The following is a 19,815-nucleotide window of genomic DNA, read 5'->3' as shown; positions in this document are numbered from 1 at the left end:
GTCAGGCTGTGGCTGGTGGTCAGTGTGGGGCAAACTAGAAGCTGGAGAAAGGGAACTAACGTGGTCCCGGTAGACAATGGTCCCACCGGGGCTGTGAGCACTGGCGTCCAGGCCCTGACTTGACCCCTGCTGTCAGCAAGGACTCGCTGCAGGCCAGACCCTGCCCGGAACTTCACCTGGGTCATGCCACCGAGTCCTTTCAGCCCTGGCTGGGGGTAGTTTTACCACCAGTTTGCACGTTACACACCAGGAGACCACGGCTCAGACAGGGTGGATAACTCATGCCCGTGAGTGGCAGAGCCAGGGCTCCAATCCAGATCTTATTGGTCCCAAATTAGATGCTGTGGTCACGATGCCACTGTCACCTCCTCCTCTGGGTCACTTTCTCGAACCTGAGTACATTCATTCATTCATTCATTCACTTGCTCATTAAGCAGATAGTGATTGAATGTAGGATCGTTTTCTTCTAGCACCGTGACTAATGGTCACAAACCTCGTGTCTTACAACAGCCCGAATCCATTATCTTAGGGCTGCCTGGGTCTGCAGTCCAACACGGGCCTCCAGGGGTGAAAACCAAGGTATCCGCCCCACTGCTCCCTCAGAGGGCCCCGGGGGAGAACGCATACTCCTCGCCTTTTCCAGCCTCTCTGAGTTCCGTGGCTGCAGCTCCACTCCTCCTCCTCCAGCGGCAACAGCACAGCATCTTCCACTGTCTCTGACTCCAGCCTAGGGGGCTCATACCCATCCTGTCGCAGGGCCCACCCTGTGCCAGGTGCCGCTTCAAGAAGCACAAGACAGACGAGGAGAATGACGAGAGCAGGTGAACACATACAGAGGCAAGAAGACTGTGTCAGTGGCTGGTGGGTACTTTGAGACAATTAAAAACTCAACAAGGCGCCTTCTCGGGCAGGGTACACGTGTGCCACTCACTCCACCATCTGTGAGCACCTGCCAGGGGAAAGTGCCCCGTGCACATCAGTGAATGGACACAGGGCACCGTTCTAACAGGTGTTCCAGCTGCGGGAACAGGTCAACGTGTGAACCCAGAAATGGAGCATGTGACTTTAGACGGCAACCAGCGCTGTGAAGGAAATACTCCGTCCTCTCTCCCCTGTACCTTTGCAATGGTTTGCTCTTTAATTCAGTAATCTAGTATGTCTTCACTGAGTGCTTACCCTGAGTCAGGCCAGGTGCTGACGCAGTGCAGGGTTTGGGGTGAAGGACTCGGATTTGGCTTCTGCATCCTCACTCTGGTGAAGGAAACCAGTAAATTTAATTAAAAACATACATCGTGGTGAGTGTTCTGAAAGAGAACAAGCCACGTGTGTGGAGAACACGCATCAGGATACCTGGGACCAGGACCGCTTCCCCGCCCCCGCTTCACTTTCCCCTTTTGGGGAACCCCAAAGAAACAGTTTTAGGTATACAGTAAGTGCTGAACAAACACCAACATTGGTGCATTTTTATTTTTAGTTATGCATGGCATCGTATGGTTTTAAAATTGCACAGTGCTTTCTCAACTTAGCCAGCAGATGGGTGTTCATTAGCACGAGTGAGTCAGTTCACATTGCTGAATAATGTGGGCACGGCGGTTACGTTTTAGTGAAAGCAAACCAGTGAGCAAAACCCTGTCTGTGTGTGTGTCAATTATTGCATACAGTTGGAAGCAAGGATTAAAGTAGAGAAGAATACACACCACGCTGTGGGCAGTGGCAAACGGTCAGCTTTGGCCTTCTGCATCTGTGTGCTAGTAGATACCCACGGGACGGATGAATGAAGACAGAGAGTGTGGGTTAGTTAAACGGGTGGGCCGAGCCTGCGAGGTGCTGAGTGCCCACTGACCCTGGAGGGCTGCTTGGGTACCATCCCCCTCAAGTCAGAGCCCCTGCTGTCTGTGGTTTGTTTTAGCTACATTTTGACATCTGATTAACCTAGATGGTTTCATAAGTGAATTAAAAACCAAGCGAGCATAAATAATCAATTCCTGTCCTGTATCCAACTCACTAATAGACTCTTATACCATAATTTCCTCTTCTGCAAATGAGGGATAAATAGGCATTCTATGAGGGTAACACAGAGCGGTTCAAAGACACAAAGTACCGCAGAGCTGCCCAGTAGAAGTAAAAACTTGCGAATTTCTTCATGACATCACACCAACTGTCTGTGCCCCAGCAAAAATATTGTGCATTATTAAGCGCTGCTGTGACCCACCGTAAGGTCGAATTACTTGAATAAAGGTCACCGTTCTCCCATAACCCTTAAAATTCAGGCTTCCTCAGCTCCAGATCTGGACAGAAAGTGGGGTCTGGTGGTGGAAGAGCCAAATGCAGGCTGTCCCAGTCACAGAAGCTTTTTCACACATGTGCACTGTGGCCAGACTGCCTTTGGATCCTTGTAAACAATGCTGCCGTCCTTAGATCAATTTAGGAGCGAAGACCACATTCAGGGGAAACTTCGGGAGGTTGTCCCCAAGCCCGCAGATGACTGCAGGCTGGCCCCAGTCCATAGGTGAGGGCCTGGCTGCATCCGAGACCGTCTTCGGGGGTGAAGGGAAAGGCAGATGTTGCCAAAGCCACATAGGCCACTTCCTGCTGCGCACAAGTTGCGCAGACAGACCGCGCCCCGCCCTGCGTTACCTTGGCAGCCCTCGTTCTCCTCTCTCCTTTCAGCTCCTTTGCATCTGCGGATGCTCAGCTTATGTGCATTGGCCACGTCCTCCAGGCCAGAAATCAGTGAAAAAGAGGAAGGGAAGGTCGTGGTACCCAAGAGCTTTTCCTCCTTCCCTTCCACATCCCTCTTGTCTCAACATTGCAGCCCCAAAAGTCAACTTGTGCGTTCTTCACGATAAGCTCTGTCTTGATTCTGTTTTCCATCTGCACAATGAAGGTAACGGTTATGTTGAGAACGTCACCAGATAATTAGTGTACAATGCTCAGAACACGGCCTTCAACAGTGGTCACTCATTAAGGCCCAGTGCTAATGAATATTAGCAATATGAATGTTATTCAGTTATCAGTTCACATTTATTTTGTCTTCCTGAAGATAGGATGCTTCTAGCATTCTGATGGATGTGGGAAATTATGAGTGCGCCTCACAGCTGCATTACAGGAAATCTCCCAGGCAGCCCGACTTTCACGCCCTTGCTCCCGAGCACTAGCCGAGGCGCGGTATCCGATGCTGCATCCTGGAAACCTGAAATGGTGTGATACCTTCGCCTTGTTATCCCTGTGGGCAGAGCTCTTAGCACTTTCTGTCCGCACTGCAAATGCGTCCTTTCCCGTTCTCACCTCTCTCTGCGGCCCTCTCCCGTGCGGGCGTGGACCCTCAGAAACTGACATTGTTCAGCTCTTCCCAGGACCGGTCCTCGTGACCAGGCCCCGCGACAAAGGCCACGGGCCCAGGTGCAGACAAGCCAGCTGGTTCTTTTTTTTTCCTAGGGTATTGGGACCGGGGAGAGAGCGGCTGGAACTTGGCTAGATGGAAGCTTTGTGTCACGTGGCCTGTTTAAATATTCACACAGCCTCTTTGGCAGTGAACAGGGCTTCAAGCTTTGCCCAGCAGGGGGGGAAAAAACAGAGACCATAATTACTGAATTTCATAGCATTCTAAAATGGCTGCTATGAATTAAAAACTTAACCATGGCCTTTGGTTGACTCTCTTAGGCAAATGATTGGACATAGAGGGAAGGAGGGAGGCCGGGAGGGAGGGAGAGACAGAGATATCAGTTGGTTGCTTTACTCGTTGATGCGTTCACTGGTTGATTCTTGTATGTGCTCTGACTGTGGACCGAACCCACGACCTCAGTGTATTAGAACGGCGTCCTAACCGACTGAGCTATCTGGCCAGGGCCAAAAATGTATTTTTTATTCAACTCAGACAATAGGCAAGTGGTTTTAAACATCTCTAACCACTTTTCTGAGTACATATTATCAGCATCAGATGCGTACGACCACTAATACCATAAAAACATATTGTCATAACAACAAAAATTAAAAAATAAAACCACAACACATTATCCAAGCCATCTCTTTTAGAGTCACTTTGCTAATGACTTGAAATAATTACTGACCATTATTTCCTTTTGCAGCCAACCAATTTGCTTTGTAGTAACAGGATTTAAATAATAAGCAGTTGAGCTACAGGATGAGTCAGTTGGGGGACGGATCGAGCTATCCTTGAACACAGTGTCTCAACTCGAAGCCGCCGTAGCGCAGTCGGCTCCCACTATCTATGTCCTTTCCGCTCATGTGAACATACCAAAGCTGTATGTATCCATTCCTTGTTTGGTGTCACTGTTAGCTGATACTTCCTCCCTGTTTGTAGTTAAGTTTTCATGGTGTCCTAATTGCGGACAATCAATTTTTAATTTCATAACTTCAGGTAGCAACATAAAAACAAACCTTGGCATTACTTAGTAAAAAAAAAACACCCCAGCTTTATGCCTGTCTCACACGTTCAGATTCTGTCAAGTCTGCATCCTCTCAAAGGGCGTGTAAACCGTAATCGGGAAGGAGACATCGTCGTCAGTGGCCCCCTATCACCACGTGGACCTGAAACGTAGATTCATGTAGAACAAGAACATCGGGTGTTTCGGAAATGGTCACTTGGAATGGCTGTGCTCAGTGCTCCTAAATGATTAATAATAAGAATAGGCCCTTAGTAAATTTCAGGTAAGTAAAATTAAGTAATCGCTACACTTCTACTTTTAAGAAACTTTCTTAGGCAATGAATAAAAGGCAGTTACCACTGAACCCTGTAGGGGTGCACATATCTTTCACCACATCATTATAAGCGTGGATGCATAATACCTCTCTAAGGTGTCTATCAAGGCGGGGCCTTCGTGAAAAGGCGTGTTGTCATTTGTTATTTCAGATGTACATCACCAACACGATCAAAGCCAAGGGGACGAGACTCGCTAAGCCGGTCCTGTGCTTGGGCTTGATGTGCCTGGCCTTTCTCACCGGGCTCAACAGAGTGGCGGAATACCGGAACCACTGGTCTGATGTGATAGCAGGCTTTCTGGTTGGAATATCGATAGCTGTGTTTCTGGTGAGTACGCATTTCTGGAGATGGCACCGGGTTTTTAGCGGACCACCTGTAAGAGAATGCACGCGTAAACCACCTGGGTTTGTCTAAATGCGGTCTATCAAGTAATCACCTACGTATTCTATCAGGGGTGTCCAACCTGAGGCCCACGGGCAGCTCAGGATGGCTGTGAATGCAGCCCAACACAAAATTGTGAATTTACGGAAAACATTATGAGATTTTTTTTTTGTAATTATGTGTTGCAATATATTTAGCGTGGCCTGAGACAACTCTTCTTCTTCTACTGTGGCCCAGAGATGCCTAAAGTGTGGACACTCGTGGTAAGACATTCATCTCCTCCTCTTCCCTCATTTCTTCTGCCTCAAGTCAGGTGTGGGGGTGAAAATGTGAAAATATATTTTCATATAGAATGGTGCAGAGCTAAAAACACTCATTCATCCCTGGTTGGTTTTTAGGACTGGGGTGCTTGGATATTTTTAAAATTCCCTCAGGGCACTTTGCATCATTGTGGAGCAGCTGGAGACCCCCAGAGAACTCGAGTACCTTGCTCGGCACGGTGCCACCCATGGGCCACCTGTCCCAGCCATAGTGCGCACCAATAGGTAGCCCTCCCTCCAGACGTGACCCGGCTTCCTCCTGAAACTAAGGACTCACATGTTCCCAAGGCAACACCACCTCCAAGCAGGTGTGGCCACACGGTGACGGCACAGCAGTGACTTCTGAGGAAGGAAGCGTGCCACCTCGGCTCTCGTTTTAGATTCCCCTTCACACGCTTCTACAGCTTTTAGAGGTCGGAGGGTGTACTTTATCCTGGCTTCAGAATTCATTGGTCCATCGTGCGTTTGAGTATATAGGTCATTTTACCCGGGCAAAACCTGTGTAGACTACACATCAAAACATCTCTTTGCTTGACACCTTGCAAGACACACTTCAGTTCCCTTTGGGTTTTATTTAAATTGCTCTCACGTCAGCGTTGCTTCCCCTGCCGCCTTCCCTACCTAATACGTGTAAGTAAAAACTCACGTGGACCTTTCCAGCTACCGAAGGTTTGAGCACAGTCTATGTGCCAGGCATTTTAAAGAGGTTTTTCTTCTAGAACGTCCTGTGTAACGAGGTGACTGAGTACATCCTCATCCTCGGCGTACACCTGATGTTACTCCCTCTGAGTCCCAAGGTCCCTGGGAGACCTACCCCCACCCTTGAGACGTCTGACAGACTCCTGAACACCGGGGCCCAGCCTGGAGCCAGAACTTCTTCCTATCGTCACTCTCTACAGTTGAAACAGGTTCACGTAACAAAACAAAAACAGAAGACAGGAACCCTAAGAAAATAATCACGGGCGAGGCAGAGAGAGAGGACCACAGTCAAAATCTCAAAGCTGTCTCAGCCGGTGGAGCTGCTCTCAGCTCCACGGGCCCAGAGCAGCTTCTCGGGATCTCATCAGGCTCGCTGGCTGCCTGGCTGCCTGGCTGCTGCTGCCTCCCTTTGCCTCCAGCAACTGTCTAGATGCCTTGCCACGCCAGACCCAGAACCCTCGTGTCTTCCCAGTCGCTCCCCCCTCTGCAAACCACGAGGGGGAGGGGGAGCTGGATCTCAGGGCTCACGACCCTCCGCAGCACATACCTGTTCAGAACATTCTGTGGTGGCCCTTCAGACATTCCTGTGTCCCCAGGAAAATGACCATATGGAAAGGCCATGGGACCGTGAGGCTTCACCTCTGTGATAGCCGAACGAGCCTCGGTGTGTTCACTCATGACCACTGAAGAGCGTGGTGCCCACTGGTGCCAGGCGTGGTGTCGGTACAGTGTGAGACTCGGGATGCTCAGGGGCCCGGAGAGACTGGACTGAGTGACAGTCTGGTTTGAAGGTCAGACCGTGATACAGTCCTCAGGTTAGTCCCCCAAATATTCCCTCCCGTTGTTCATCAGATAAACATTTGTGGAGCCCCTACGGCAACCCAGGCATGATTGCAGGGCTGGGAATAAATCCGCGAAAAAGGTGAACTTCAGTAGATGCAGTTTGGTGGGATGAGGGACGAGGGCTCTCCGACCAGCCCCATGAGTGTCCTGTGGGAGAGCTTCTCCCAGCCACTGGTAACTCTCCGATGGCAGCAGGTGTTCAAGAGAATTCAACCCCGTTCTGACATGGTCCACCCACGGGCAGTGTCAGGTCCTCTCAAGGCTCAGCCCACAGGCTGCGTCCCCTGCAGGTACCTCTCTCAAGGCTAGTCACCACCTGTGCTCCCAGGGGACCAGGGACAGGGTGGAGGTGTCAGTGACCCCTGCTTGGACTTCAGACCCAGGTCTCGAGTCTGGTTGTTGCCAGCGCTTCTGACCCAGTGACTAGATGTCATGGGTTCCTACAACTGCCTGCTTAGGTTCAGTTAATTTGCTGGAATGGCTCAGGAAAGCCTGTTCACTCACTAGATGACCCGTGCATTAGAAAAGGAACTCGGGACCAGCCAGACAGAAGAGTGCACTGGGCGAGGCGTGGGGAAGGGGAGGGACTTCCATGCTCCCTCCAGGTGCTCACTGACCTGGAAGCTCTTAAAAACCTCTACTTTTGGGTTTTTACAGATTGATTAAGTCATCGGCCATTGGCTACAGATACAGCCTCCAGCCCCTTCTCTCCGTCTCAGGTCTGATTGAATCAATCACGTGGTTGAGTCTCCTGGCAACCAGCCCAAGTCCTTAGGTCCAATTGCTGCCTTGTTAACATAACAAGACACACCTGTATTGCTCTCCTTGCAGGAAGTCCAAGGGTTTGTTGGCACAGTGTTAGAAACAGCATGAAGACCAAGTAAATATGAGAAATACATTGTTGATCTAAATGACCCAATGCATTTTTCTTATAAATCACAATATTGCAACAAGAGAGACACAGGTTTTGCAGAGGGTCAAACGCAATGACAGGTACACTCACAAGATCCTCTGTGGGGATGAGGGGCCAGTCAGAAAGAGGAGGTGGTGCATGAACTTGAAAAGGTTGTGCAGCAGCTAGGTCTAGGCTGGGGCCTAAGGAAGAGGGGAGGGAGCACAGTGCCCAGAGGGGAACGAGACGCTTCCTACAGTAAGCACATATGTAGCGCCTGCTGTGTTCTGGGCCCAGGGCACGGCGTGCCTGTGAGGGGGTGGGCTGTCCTGCAGGGGTACCTGTCGTCCAGCCCAAGGGACAGCCAGGGGGAATAGAGAAGCAAAGGGGGAATGAATCCCTGGGATGGCCTGGGTGTTAAGAGGATATTCTGGGCTTTTGTTGATAAACGGGGGTGTTTTGGGAGCCCCTGGCAGGGTTCAACCTAGTTGAAACTGAAAAACAGCAAGCAGAAAAACAGCAAATAGAAAAATAGCCTGCGTTAGCCCAGCTTCTTGTACTCAGTTTTTACCACTGAACAATTTGTCTGACCTTCCCGAGCCTAGTTTGGTCCTCTTTAGGTGAGGCGAGTAGCAGCCTCCTGGGAGGGTCCTCGTGAGGATTGATGCAGGTTAGAGGAAACAGCATTTGCACAGTGAACGGGCTGTGGAGGATGGGCCTAAGTTCTATAAACGATCATTTCCCTCCCGTCCCTTTTACTCCATGACAAGGTTGATGCTTTGAAAATAGGTTTGCTGGAGGGTGACACTCCAGGTGAGGGCGGAGGGGACAGGTGACACAGAACCGGGGAGGTGAGATGGAGCCACCGGGCAGGAGAGCATCAGGAGGTTCGGCAGGTAGACCAGTTGGAGCCTGGTGGGACACTGGAGCTGACGGAGCGGAAGGACGGAGAGCCATCCCCGGTGACCCCACCGGGTGGGCTTCTCATCTCGGCAGCTAAGTAGAAGGTTTATTCTGAGCAGCGACTCTGGCTCTGCTGGCACCATCCTGAGTGTTTCCAGTTAGCTTGCAGGGTGCGTGGCATCTATGGCAAGTCCAAACTACTGCAAAGACTAGCCTGCGCTAAGCCAAGCCTCCGTGTCTCAGAGGCAGGCCTGCACATTCCCCATCACCTGGACCCAGCATCTGGTGTCTGCCTTTGACTCATTCTCCTGGTCCCATACCCCTTGACTCAGCCAGTCCCAGCTCGTCCCCACTATGAAATCATGCCTTCCATGTCTTCTTGCTTTGCCACTGTGACTACAACCTATCAAATTAGATCAGTGCCCCTTCCCTCGATTGTATCCACAGGTTCTTAGCTGCCTCCTCCCTTCAGAGTCTCCTCCCAATACCTCCCCCTCTTCTTCTAGACACACGGAAACAATTCACTGCTGACAACAAAACAAACAACAAACGTCTGCCCTGCTGCGTTAAACCCAGACACTGCCGCTGGACTCCGGGCTCCTCAGTCACCCGGCTGCACCCTCGCTCGCCGAGTGTCTGCTTCTGTCTTTTCCTTGGAAACCCTGCACGCGGACCCAGCGGTCCATTCAGTGTTGTTGCTCACAAGCAGGCCCTGTCCAGCCCACGCATTTGCGCCAGCGGGGACGTCCGTCCTCTGTATGTGTCAGAGAGCAAAACGGGGGCCCAGGGCTCAGAGAGACCAGGGCTCGAACCCTGCTGTTGCCACCCATTGAACGTGTGACTAACACTCTTGTCTGTGTGCATGGCCACCGAACTTCGAGAACAGGGTCCCCATGCCTACAAAAACACTAAACAAATACTAACTGAACAAGAGTTGTGGATCAATTGATGTTATTTTATACAAATGCATTTCTTAAAGCACTTCCAAAGAGGGTGTGCATCGCAGTGCAGGAGGTGTGGTTCAAGTTCGCTGACCCGCAGCAGTGGCTTGTCACGTCCGCATTGGTAACGTCATGAGTTTCTGAGTGCTCTCTACCGCATCAACTCACCGAGTCCTGACAACAGCGCGCGGAGATGTAGCTGCCGCCCGCCTTTCGCAGATAAAAGGAACAGGTCTGGCTGTAGTAAGCAGCTCACATAGTCCACAAATACGGGAGCCCCGTGTTCAGGCCCGGGCGTCCTTGATCCCAGAGCCCATGCACTTCACCTCGTGCGGCAGAGGAAGAAGGAAAAGGATCACAAATGGACGAGTTTAATTTATCACCGCTTTTGGGAGAAGTCAACAAGTACACGGGTAGTGGCGACAGTGTTGCTGTTGGGCGACTGGGTGTAATGACACCCCCGGAAGTCACTCACGTGGCAGTAGAACGTTTCCAAGGACAGTCGCTTTACATTCCATGGAAAATCAGAGAATTAGAGTGTCTGGCCTGCAGACAGACTCCTTCAGTCACCTGGTCACTCTCGACGGTGAGCAAGGAGGAGACGCAGCCCGCCTCCTTGGAGCTTACCATCTCGGAAGAGACTCGCATCAACCTTGGTGTTATAATTTCATACAGAAATGAGTGCTTTCCTGAAAAGAATCACAGGTTCACGTGAGCACAAAACCCAGACAAACAGGACAAAATAGGCCGACCCCGCTCTAGGGCTAGCAGTGTCCGTCCTCTGTGCTCTGTTGAAACATCATTACAGTTTCTGTGACTGTCCCCAAGCACCTCCTTCCCTGACTTCAGAGAGCTGGCTGGCAGTGGTGAAGGGGTCCTGTAAATCACCACGCTTTGATCTGCGCTTCCGATCTGTCATTCTTCAAGGAAGTACAGGCTACTAAATCTGTAACAATTTGCAAGGAAATATTTTCTATGCTGACTTCTCACAGTGTGTGCGGTTATTTTGTAGATTTATACATTTTATTTAAAATCCGCAGAGCAACCAAGATCTAATTGGCCTTTGAAAATATTCAGCGATGAGACCTGTTAGAGAAAAGGCTTTCCAATGGGACATTTGTGGAATTATACAATGTAAATGTATAATTATGTATTAAGCATTTATTTAAAAAAATGAATGTTAGGTTTTAACGGCAAGTGAATCCTGTATTTTGATTTGATAATAGAATATAAAATCCAGAAAAAAGAAGGCTCAAGACTATCTTACCCTTAGTTATACAAACAAATAATAACAGGTAATTTTCCTGTGCTGTTTAATTTACTGTTCCTCAAGGTATGATCCACCTGCATCAGAAGTTTCCAGAATGCATGTTAGAAGTACCAACTCTTACGCTTCAAAAAATTAAAAATCTAACTGCCTTATGAGTTCTACTTCTGGAATATATCTGAAGAACCCCAAAACACTAATTTGGGAGAATATATGCACCCTACGTTCATTGCAGCATTATTTACAATAGTGAAGGTTTGGAAGTAAGCCAAGTGCCCAGGAGTGGATACTCAATAGAATACTACTCGGCTGTAAAAAAGAAGGAATCGTACTTTTTGCAGCTGTATGGATGGACCTGGAGATTATTCCGCTAAGCAAAATAAGCCAGTCAGAGAATGACAAATGTCTCACTCACGTGTAGAATCTAACAAACAAAATAAACTAAGAAACAAAATGGAAAGTGACTCACAGACACAGAGAAGAGACTGGCAACTGTCCCAGGGGACAGGGTATGGGGGGGGGTGAAAATGGTGAAGGGATTAAGCAAAGAAAAAAACAAAAGAAAAAGGGCTAACCCCTCAGCCCCACCCTTCAGCCACGAAGCTACCCTGGAGCAGAGGCCTTGGGAATGCGTACTCACTCCGAACAGTGCCAGAATGTTATTTGCGCGCCCGCTGGCGAAGGACAAACTCTGGTTTAGTTCAAGTCCTGTCTCTCTGGGGTATAATCAAGTGGAACAGGGTCAATTCCCTTTTTGTAAAAGGCTTCTATTTCGGTAATAGCCCCGGCAAGCTATTGTTGAAATGCCAAGGTATATATGGGGTACAACAAGGGATGATGACCTGCGTTAATTAAGAGCACGTTACTAATTAGAGAGTGCCCTTGTGGTGGGTTTATTATGAATTTGATGATGATCTTGAAGCAATGGGAAGTAATTAACATTTAAATTAAGTTGCAGGTTAAGCCACACTGGGGTAAGGTTAGCTTGCTGTAAATTTGTATAAGGTTATGATGTTATTTTTGGATATATTTGAGCACCGACTATTACCTCGTTTAATGAGCATTTTGGAATAATAAAATTGTCATCATCAGCTGAGCTACATATTAACTGATGGATTTTCTGGAACACGTATGCGCTGGGGTGCCTTTCACACTTATACCCGATAAATCTGGGTATCGAGTTATATCCATTTAACACTGAAATAATTTGAATACTTTATTATTATCAGATTTATTGAGCTACTCAAAAAGATTGTTGCCATAGAGAGTAGGGCTTTGCTTTAAACTGTAATTTTTTTCTGAAATCCCAGGTTGTGTGCGTGGTAAACAACTTCAAAGGGAGGCAAACCGAGCAGGAGCACCTGCACGTGGGCAGCCTGGCTCACGCGCCGATGGTCAGCATTCCTCGCGTGGAAAGTCCTTTGGAAAAGGTAACGTTCGTACAGGCGATGCATAATTTAAACTCTAAAATGTGATCGGTACCCAGAGCAAATGAGTAACTAATTCTTCCTGAGCATCCTTGCACCATCATTTTCAACTCACAGAGACAAGCCGAGCCTAAGTGGTGTGTAGCAAGCATTTAGCTCACTGGTGACGTTGTCTTAGCAAGGGTAGCTCACACGTGAACTGCGTCTTTGAATCCCGCACGGGAAAGGCCGGGCGCCTGTGCTGGGAGTATGTTCTGTACTTAGCCGGAGCTTCTAGAAGAGGAGCGCTGTGCAATGCTCCCATGCAAGGGCAGGATAATACGATAGCTTTGCTTGCGAATATATGTGTTCTTTTCATAACATATGTTCCATTTCTTCCAGGCTCCATTTACAGCTGACCCTTGAACAAGACGGGTTTCAATTGCGCGGGTCTATTTTTATGCAGATTTTTCCAATAAATACAGTAAATGTATTTTCTCTTTCTATGATTTTTCTCAGTAGCATTTCTTTTCTCTAGCTTCCTGTATGGTAAGAATATGGTGTATAATACACACGGCCTACGGCGTAGGTGTTCATCAGCTGCCACGTGACCGCGGAGGCTTCTGGTCCACAGTAGGCTATTGGTAGTTAAGTTTCCGGGGGGTCCAAAGTTCCCCATGCATTTTCGACAGCATGGGGGTTGGCGCCCCTAACCCTCACGTTGTTCAAGGGTCAGCTGTGTAAGAGGAACTGCTTAATACAACGCCTGGCACAGAATCGGGGCTCAGTGAACATTTGTGGACGCAGTGCAGACAGGCACCCAGCAGGAAAACACCGGTTGTCACCAGGGAGGCCCCAGGTGAGGGTTGGGTGGGGCTGGGTGGGGCAGGACCAGGGAGCACTTTGAGAGGTGATCAAGGCCTCTCTCGGCATGACAATGAGTTTGAGACCATGTATTTAACCAAAACCTGTTCCTGAGAATTCTGTGAGCTGCATATTTGCAAACGATGTGGCAGTTCCGCACCTGTGTAACTGGTGAAATGCTCGCTCAGGCGGTCGCTACAGGCTTCTCCTCAGCACCGTCTGTGTCCACGTTTGGATCAGTGTCTTGGGCGAAGCATCACCTGCATGCTCATCGGGGGTTTCGATGGTGTGACTCTGTGAGGGACGATTAATACACTGCATGGAGGAATAGAAAGTTCTTGAGAGAGTACTCTAAGATTACAGTTGGTTCACCAGAAATAAGGGCTTGTTGTGTATTTGGGTTTGCACAACGTTCGTGCAGGGAGGACACATCCAGGCGAACTGCACCAACAGAAAGGGACCGTCCAGCGCGTGTGACCAGGTGACACGGCCGCCGGGAGTCCGTGAACGGGAAGCCCATTTAGGAATTAAGTCAGACCCATGTGGAATACTGCGCATGCCCTTGGTGATGTATTTTTAAGGTGGACATTGATCAAATAGAATAGTCAGCACTCGAGAAATAAGTGGTCAGTGAGCGAACGTGTGTGTCCAGGATGACAGGTGGACCCAGAGTCACGGATTTTGAGAGGCGGTGGAAGGGACACACCATGATCAGAGAACAAGAAACGGGAGCAGCAGTAACTTCCTGTCACTGTCTGAAGGACCCGTCGAGTGGCAGAGGGACGCGGTCATCAGAGGTCACAGTGAGGGTGAGATAGCAGAAAGTGTAAGCAGATTAATAACATGTGGAAAGAGGAGAAAACTTTCTGAAAATGGAGTGGCTGCCTCAAGAGCAAAGGAATTTCCTCTCACTGTGGAGTTTCAAGAAGAGCTACATGGCCACCGTTTGTGGCACTGTGGAGGGAACACAAGCATTCGGGTGAGGATGGAGGCACCAGATGGCAGTGATGGCGACGATGAGGGCGATGATGGCTACCGTTTAAAGGTCACTGTGTACGTGCCCAGTGCTACCCTGATGGCTTATGAAATTCCACAAAAATACCTCTATGCTCCACAAGAATAATTTCATTTAAAAAGAAAATGATTGATTTGAGAGAGAGAGAGAGATCAATTGTTGTTCCACCTATTTATGCATTCACTGGTTGATTCTTATACATGCCCTGACCAGGGATTGAACCCACAACCTTGGCGTATAGGGACAAGGCTCCAGCCAACTGAGCTACCTGGCCAAGGCCTATAATGTGATTTCTTACCACAAGTTTTAAAGCTGAGTATCCTTAGACGGGCAAAGACTGCTAATAGTCCACCAGTCTCCTCTCTCCTCTTCTTCCTTTTAGCATCCAAATCCCCAGTCCAATGTCAGCTGCCCCACGGCCACCCCGCTGCAGCCTACACTCCCCGCCGTGTGCCCTGCACTTAGATGTGCCCGTGCAACAGAGTTTAGACCAGGGGCCGTACACAGAGGGGCGTGTCTCTTTGGAGAGCTTGTCCTGGACCTTCCCTACCCTTCTCACCAGACAGAGGGAACAACTGGAGTGACCTGTAATCTGCAGTGGTGCCTGTTCATCTCACACAGCCTGGGCGCACACCTGGTTGAGCTCACAGAGCAGCCCGCATACCAGGTGGTTCCGAGAAGGAAACAGCCGCTGGGCTGCTCTCTCCTCTTTTCTACAGTAGCTTTGCTGATGCTCCGTCACAGTAAATGCCCCCACTGTGCAGTTTAGAAGTCTGAACTTCCACGTGGGTAAGCAGTTGGCAAAAGGGTACATCACTGATCAACCACAAAGAACATTTCAGGGTAATATTTCAAGATACATGCTGATGAGATAAAATATATTTTAAAAATGAATAACATGTATAAGATTACATCTTCTTAACTCTAAAATACAGATAGAAAGCAGTAGAATTTAGAAAGAAACCTTAGGTGTTATTTTGAAGAAAATGGTAGCCTTACGTATCTTTGAAATTAACTTGAATGATAATCAGTCTTCCGCTTTTGAACATATTTATTTGCATAAGGTCTTTAGTAGCCCCCTAGCATTGCCAACTATTTATATACAATTCTATCATTCTATATATTAAATGATTTCAAAATTCTTGGTTTTGAACTTATGTTAATACATTTTTATTTACAGTGAGTTTTAAAATAGCAGATGGTGGGGTTGGTTACAAGGAGGAGGGATTGAGCAAAAAGGAAAAAGGACTCATGGACATGGACAGCAGTGTGGTGATTGCTGGGGGGAGGGGGAGTAAAAGGTAATGTAAAAAAATAAAATAAAGGTTAAGTTTAAAAAATTCAAAAAGGTATGCATGTTAAAATCATTGAAAAAATAAAATAAAATAGTAGATGGTGACTGGCTGGGTAGCTCAGTTGTTAGAGGGTTGTCCAGATACACCAAGGTTGCAGGTTCGATTCCTGGTTAGGGCTCATACTAGAATCAACCAGTGAATGCATAAATGAGTGGAACAACAAATTGACGTTTCTTTCTCTCTCTCTCTGTCTCTCCGAAATTAATAAAAAATAAATAAATAAAATAGATGGTGAAAGCAAAAAAAATATTCTATTAGAATTTTTAGATTGCAAGAGATTAGTGTTTATTGATTTCTTCATTCATTTCTTTGTTTATGACAAATTTATGTGCTTTGTCTTACTCTGGTAGTTGGGAAATAAAATCGTAGAATTCTCCCCTCCAACACCCACCCCTCCAGCACCCTAGCACACCCCTACTGAGCCCGACTCTGCCTTCCACGCTTGTCCTCCCTGCTTCCGGGCAGAGCCCAGCCTGCATAGTGGGTGGCCTGCTCCCCGCACGCACTCGCGGGACCATGGCCCATCAGAGCCACGCTGCTCCTCGCTGTTCCTCGCTGGAGACACATGTCAGGCCTCCCTGGGAGCTCTGCCCACAAGCTGACATAGGACTGTGCTCTCTGCCCCTCTCCCTGCCTGCCGGCCATCACTCCAGGGAAGCCCTTAGCAGCTTTTCCTTCCTTCCCCAAGAAGGAATAATGAGTATTTGGAGGAAATGGATTGCTTTTCATCACAGTTCACAGCGGGAAACAAGGGAATGCAAAATTCCTCCCGCGGCTTGATCTTCACAATTGATAGCTGGAGATCCCTGCAGCTGGTCCTGGAGGAGAGGAGGGGAGACGGGGTACAGCCTGGTCCACGGCCTCACACAGCCAAGCACTCAGCATTTTTACACCAGGCTGTCATCTTCCGCTTGTCAGTTTTGGGTGGAGAGCGCAGAGGGTTTCTCTGAGACACTGAGTGCTTATGTAACCTTGTGGTGCAAAGCACATGTTTGGTAAACAGGAAGGTACAGAGTAATTACAGCATGCTGGCAGTCTTTATTATTATGTCAGCGATTTATCCCTTAATCACGGGGCGTTTGTCATGCACTTAACGGCCCTAGTGTATGTGGAAGAGCCCTGATTTCCCTGAAAGCGCTCATTACAGTCGGTTTTACGAGCACATCCATCTATGGAAACCAGCCGATTGCATCCTGTCGTCCACTAAATGTCCGTTACTGGAATAGCCCGAAATAGCACATCACTGCGTGCCAGGGTGAGTTATGGGCTCAGCCGAAGGGCCCGGTGCCCGATGCTGTGGTCGTCCTTCCCCTGGGCGGGGAGGTAGAGTGCCCGGGGATGCTGGACAGTTTTGACCCGGGGCAGCTGACTTACGTGCTGTGTGACTCAGTGTTCTCATTCCTAGAATGATAGTAATGAACGTTCAACACAAGTTAGAGTATGTTTCTGAAAATAAAAGGGTGAACGACAAGAAAACCAATTACATTTGTGGAGAACAGCTCCTTTCCACTGTGGAGGAAATTTTTAAAAACAGGCGACACGAGAGACGAAGCAGCTGGCACGATGGCCCGTTAGGAAGCTGTTGAAAGACTCAAATAACATCACAGCAGGATGCAAACCAGTACGTCCCGGACACCGCAGAGGATGACATCCACACTGCGGAGAGTCCAGCCCGTTATGTGGGGGACAGGCTTCGGCGAGTGCTGTAAAAGTGCGAGAGGATAACGTCGACCTGTGAAGAGAACCCAGAGGTGAGGACGCAGCAGAAGGCTGGCACAGCAGTCGTTGCAGATCCCGCGGGAGAGAGCGCGTGGAGCTATATAGCAATATTCAGATGCACCTGAAGGAAGCCTTTCCTCCAAACAAGCACCTGAGTCTTTAGACCAGCAGGGTTAACTGGAGGCAAGGTGAAATGAAAGTCATTCCAGAAGTCAGGTGTGTCTCGGTGAGGTTTTTCAACTTCAGTGCTGGGGAAAGAGTCCTGTAGATGTTGTGGAAGATGGTATTACTATTCCCGATTGGGAACCAGCCCCTTCCTTAGGCAGTGTCCTCTCTGGTCCAGTGGTTTTGACCTTGGTCTCTGCCCCGTCAATCCGAAACTGATGGAGCCAGCGTGACTTTCTGTCAACCTCAGTGCTCCAGGGCTTCTTCCAAGGCAAGGCCATGTTCTGGGGAGCGAGGGCCCCTCCCCCAGCCTGGACCCCAGAACCAGACATCCCCCTCTCACCCTCAGAAGATGCCCAGAACCTGACCACCAACAGGCAGGATGAGGGAAGGACACGTTTTTGTTGCTGGAAGCCACTGAGCTTTTGAGGTAGGAACGTATACCCCTAGTGAAAACTAACAAACAACGGACACAAGACCCAAGAGAGATAGCGTGCTAGCCTCAGGCTCCTTCCTCCATGGCACTAAACACCGGAACGGAAGGGAGTTACGTCTTTGAGTTCTTAAGGGGGGAAAAAAGTGCGTGACACAAGAATTCTATTCCCACCCAAAAGGTCATTTAAGTATTAATGTAATCATGAAATACCATATACGTAAGAATTCAGGAATTATACTACTTACGAAAGGTTTCAGAAGTATTGACCCGCTCACTGAGCAATGTACTGATATCTAAGCTCTCCCCCTGGGAAAAGTCAAGATACGAAGGAATTGGCAGAAAGAATGGAAACCACTAAATATAGAATTAATTAGAACTGACTGTGGTAAACACAGTAACAGAAACAGTGCAACCTCATAAAATCCATTGAAAGAGAAGAGATGCAACAATAGAGCGATGGCAAAACGAGACAAATCGTAGATCACGCAGGCAACAGTGTAAATGTATGGTAACCCCCAGATGCCATAAAGGAGAGACTCAAATCACTGTTTCATCCTTGGCGTTGTTAACTCGAAAAATGGAGGGGCAAGCATTTTTTAAAATAACAGTTATCAAAAGAAGTTTAAAACAATTTATAAAAGGCCAATGACTGTATACAGTACAAACAACACACTTGTCAAAGGTTGATACCTGTAATATATAAAATGTCTGTAATATATGAGGTCTGTCCAGAAGGTATCCAGCCATGTAATGTGAAAAAGAGACATTTACTGAAGAAGATACACTGTACATAGGACAAGGATGCCTCAGTCCCCTTCAAAGTAGGCACCATGGGGCCTCACACAGCTCTCCCAGTTGCCATCAGCTGCCCTGTTGTATTTTCCTGAATCTCATCAATGGTCTGAAATCTCTTCACTTTCAAAGGTGATTTAGTTTTGGGAAAAGCCAGAAGTCGCAGGGCACCAAATGTGGGATGTAAGGGAGATGAGTCACCTGGGTGGTTTGATGTTTCACCAAAAAACTCTGCGTGAGATGTGATGCATGAGCAGGTGCGTTGTCGTGATGAAGCTGCCAATCACCAGCTGCCCACAGCTGTGTCTTTCTGAATCATTGGAATAGTTTCCGTAGAGAGTTTAAGCTTAACACAAAATTTGATGCAGATTCACTGCTCTACTCACTCAGTCATTTTGAATGTGACCACCACACAGTACACCTGCTCACTCAACAGTGTCTACCACTCCCACTGACTAGTACAGTGAAGTCGTCATTGTTCACACATGTGTATTCCAGTCCACTCTCCTTGGTGCCAGGTTACATCGATGTTGCCCGAAGTGTTCTCATTATATTAACAATGGATGGACTTTTCAGACAGACCTTATATATATATATAAAATATACATAGATATGTAATATACACACACATATATACACATATGACCAGGATCCATTCCCAAGGCAACTGCAAAGGAAAGTATGCTGATGGGTAAGGGACGTCGCAAGGACCCAGAGGAGCAAAGGCATCGACTGTTCTGCAGATTACGCAGTCTCAGGGGCCCAGGTGAAGGCTGAGCTGGCCATTAGGCAGAGCGGGGTGGCGTGTGGGGCAGAGGCAGGCTTTTGCAGGTGCGGGCAGTCCCCGGTTTGCAGCCTGGTTTGGCTTACATGATGACTAGGCAGGATTCCACAAGCTCCTCCTCCTGTCCGTACCTGAGAATTCATACAGCCACGGCTGCTTCATGGGGTCCTCATCTGAATGAACAGATCACAGATAAACTTCTCGGCACACAGCTGGTGCTTCACTCAAGGGGGTTCCCTCCGGCAAGACTAATGTTTTCTGTAACGGGATTTTCATTTTATTTCAGACTAGGGTACCCCGATAGAAGTAT

General features: G+C 48.4%; 1 protein-coding gene across 1 annotated transcript in view; it reads left to right on the top strand.

Annotated features, from left to right (window-relative positions):
- PLPPR5 (phospholipid phosphatase related 5) overlaps positions 1-19,815 on the top strand; it is a 76,188-nt gene that overhangs the window by 46,823 nt on the left and 9,550 nt on the right. Inside the window, exons 5-6 of the mRNA XM_045203675.3 lie at positions 4,874-5,050; positions 12,280-12,399. Of these exons, the coding sequence (XP_045059610.3) occupies positions 4,874-5,050; positions 12,280-12,399 (297 nt within the window). The remainder of the gene's footprint in view (positions 1-4,873; positions 5,051-12,279; positions 12,400-19,815) is intronic.

This window comes from Desmodus rotundus, chromosome 12 (assembly GCF_022682495.2).
Source record: "Desmodus rotundus isolate HL8 chromosome 12, HLdesRot8A.1, whole genome shotgun sequence".
NCBI lineage: Eukaryota > Metazoa > Chordata > Mammalia > Chiroptera > Phyllostomidae > Desmodus > Desmodus rotundus.
This window is presented reverse-complemented; position numbering and strand designations above follow the sequence as displayed.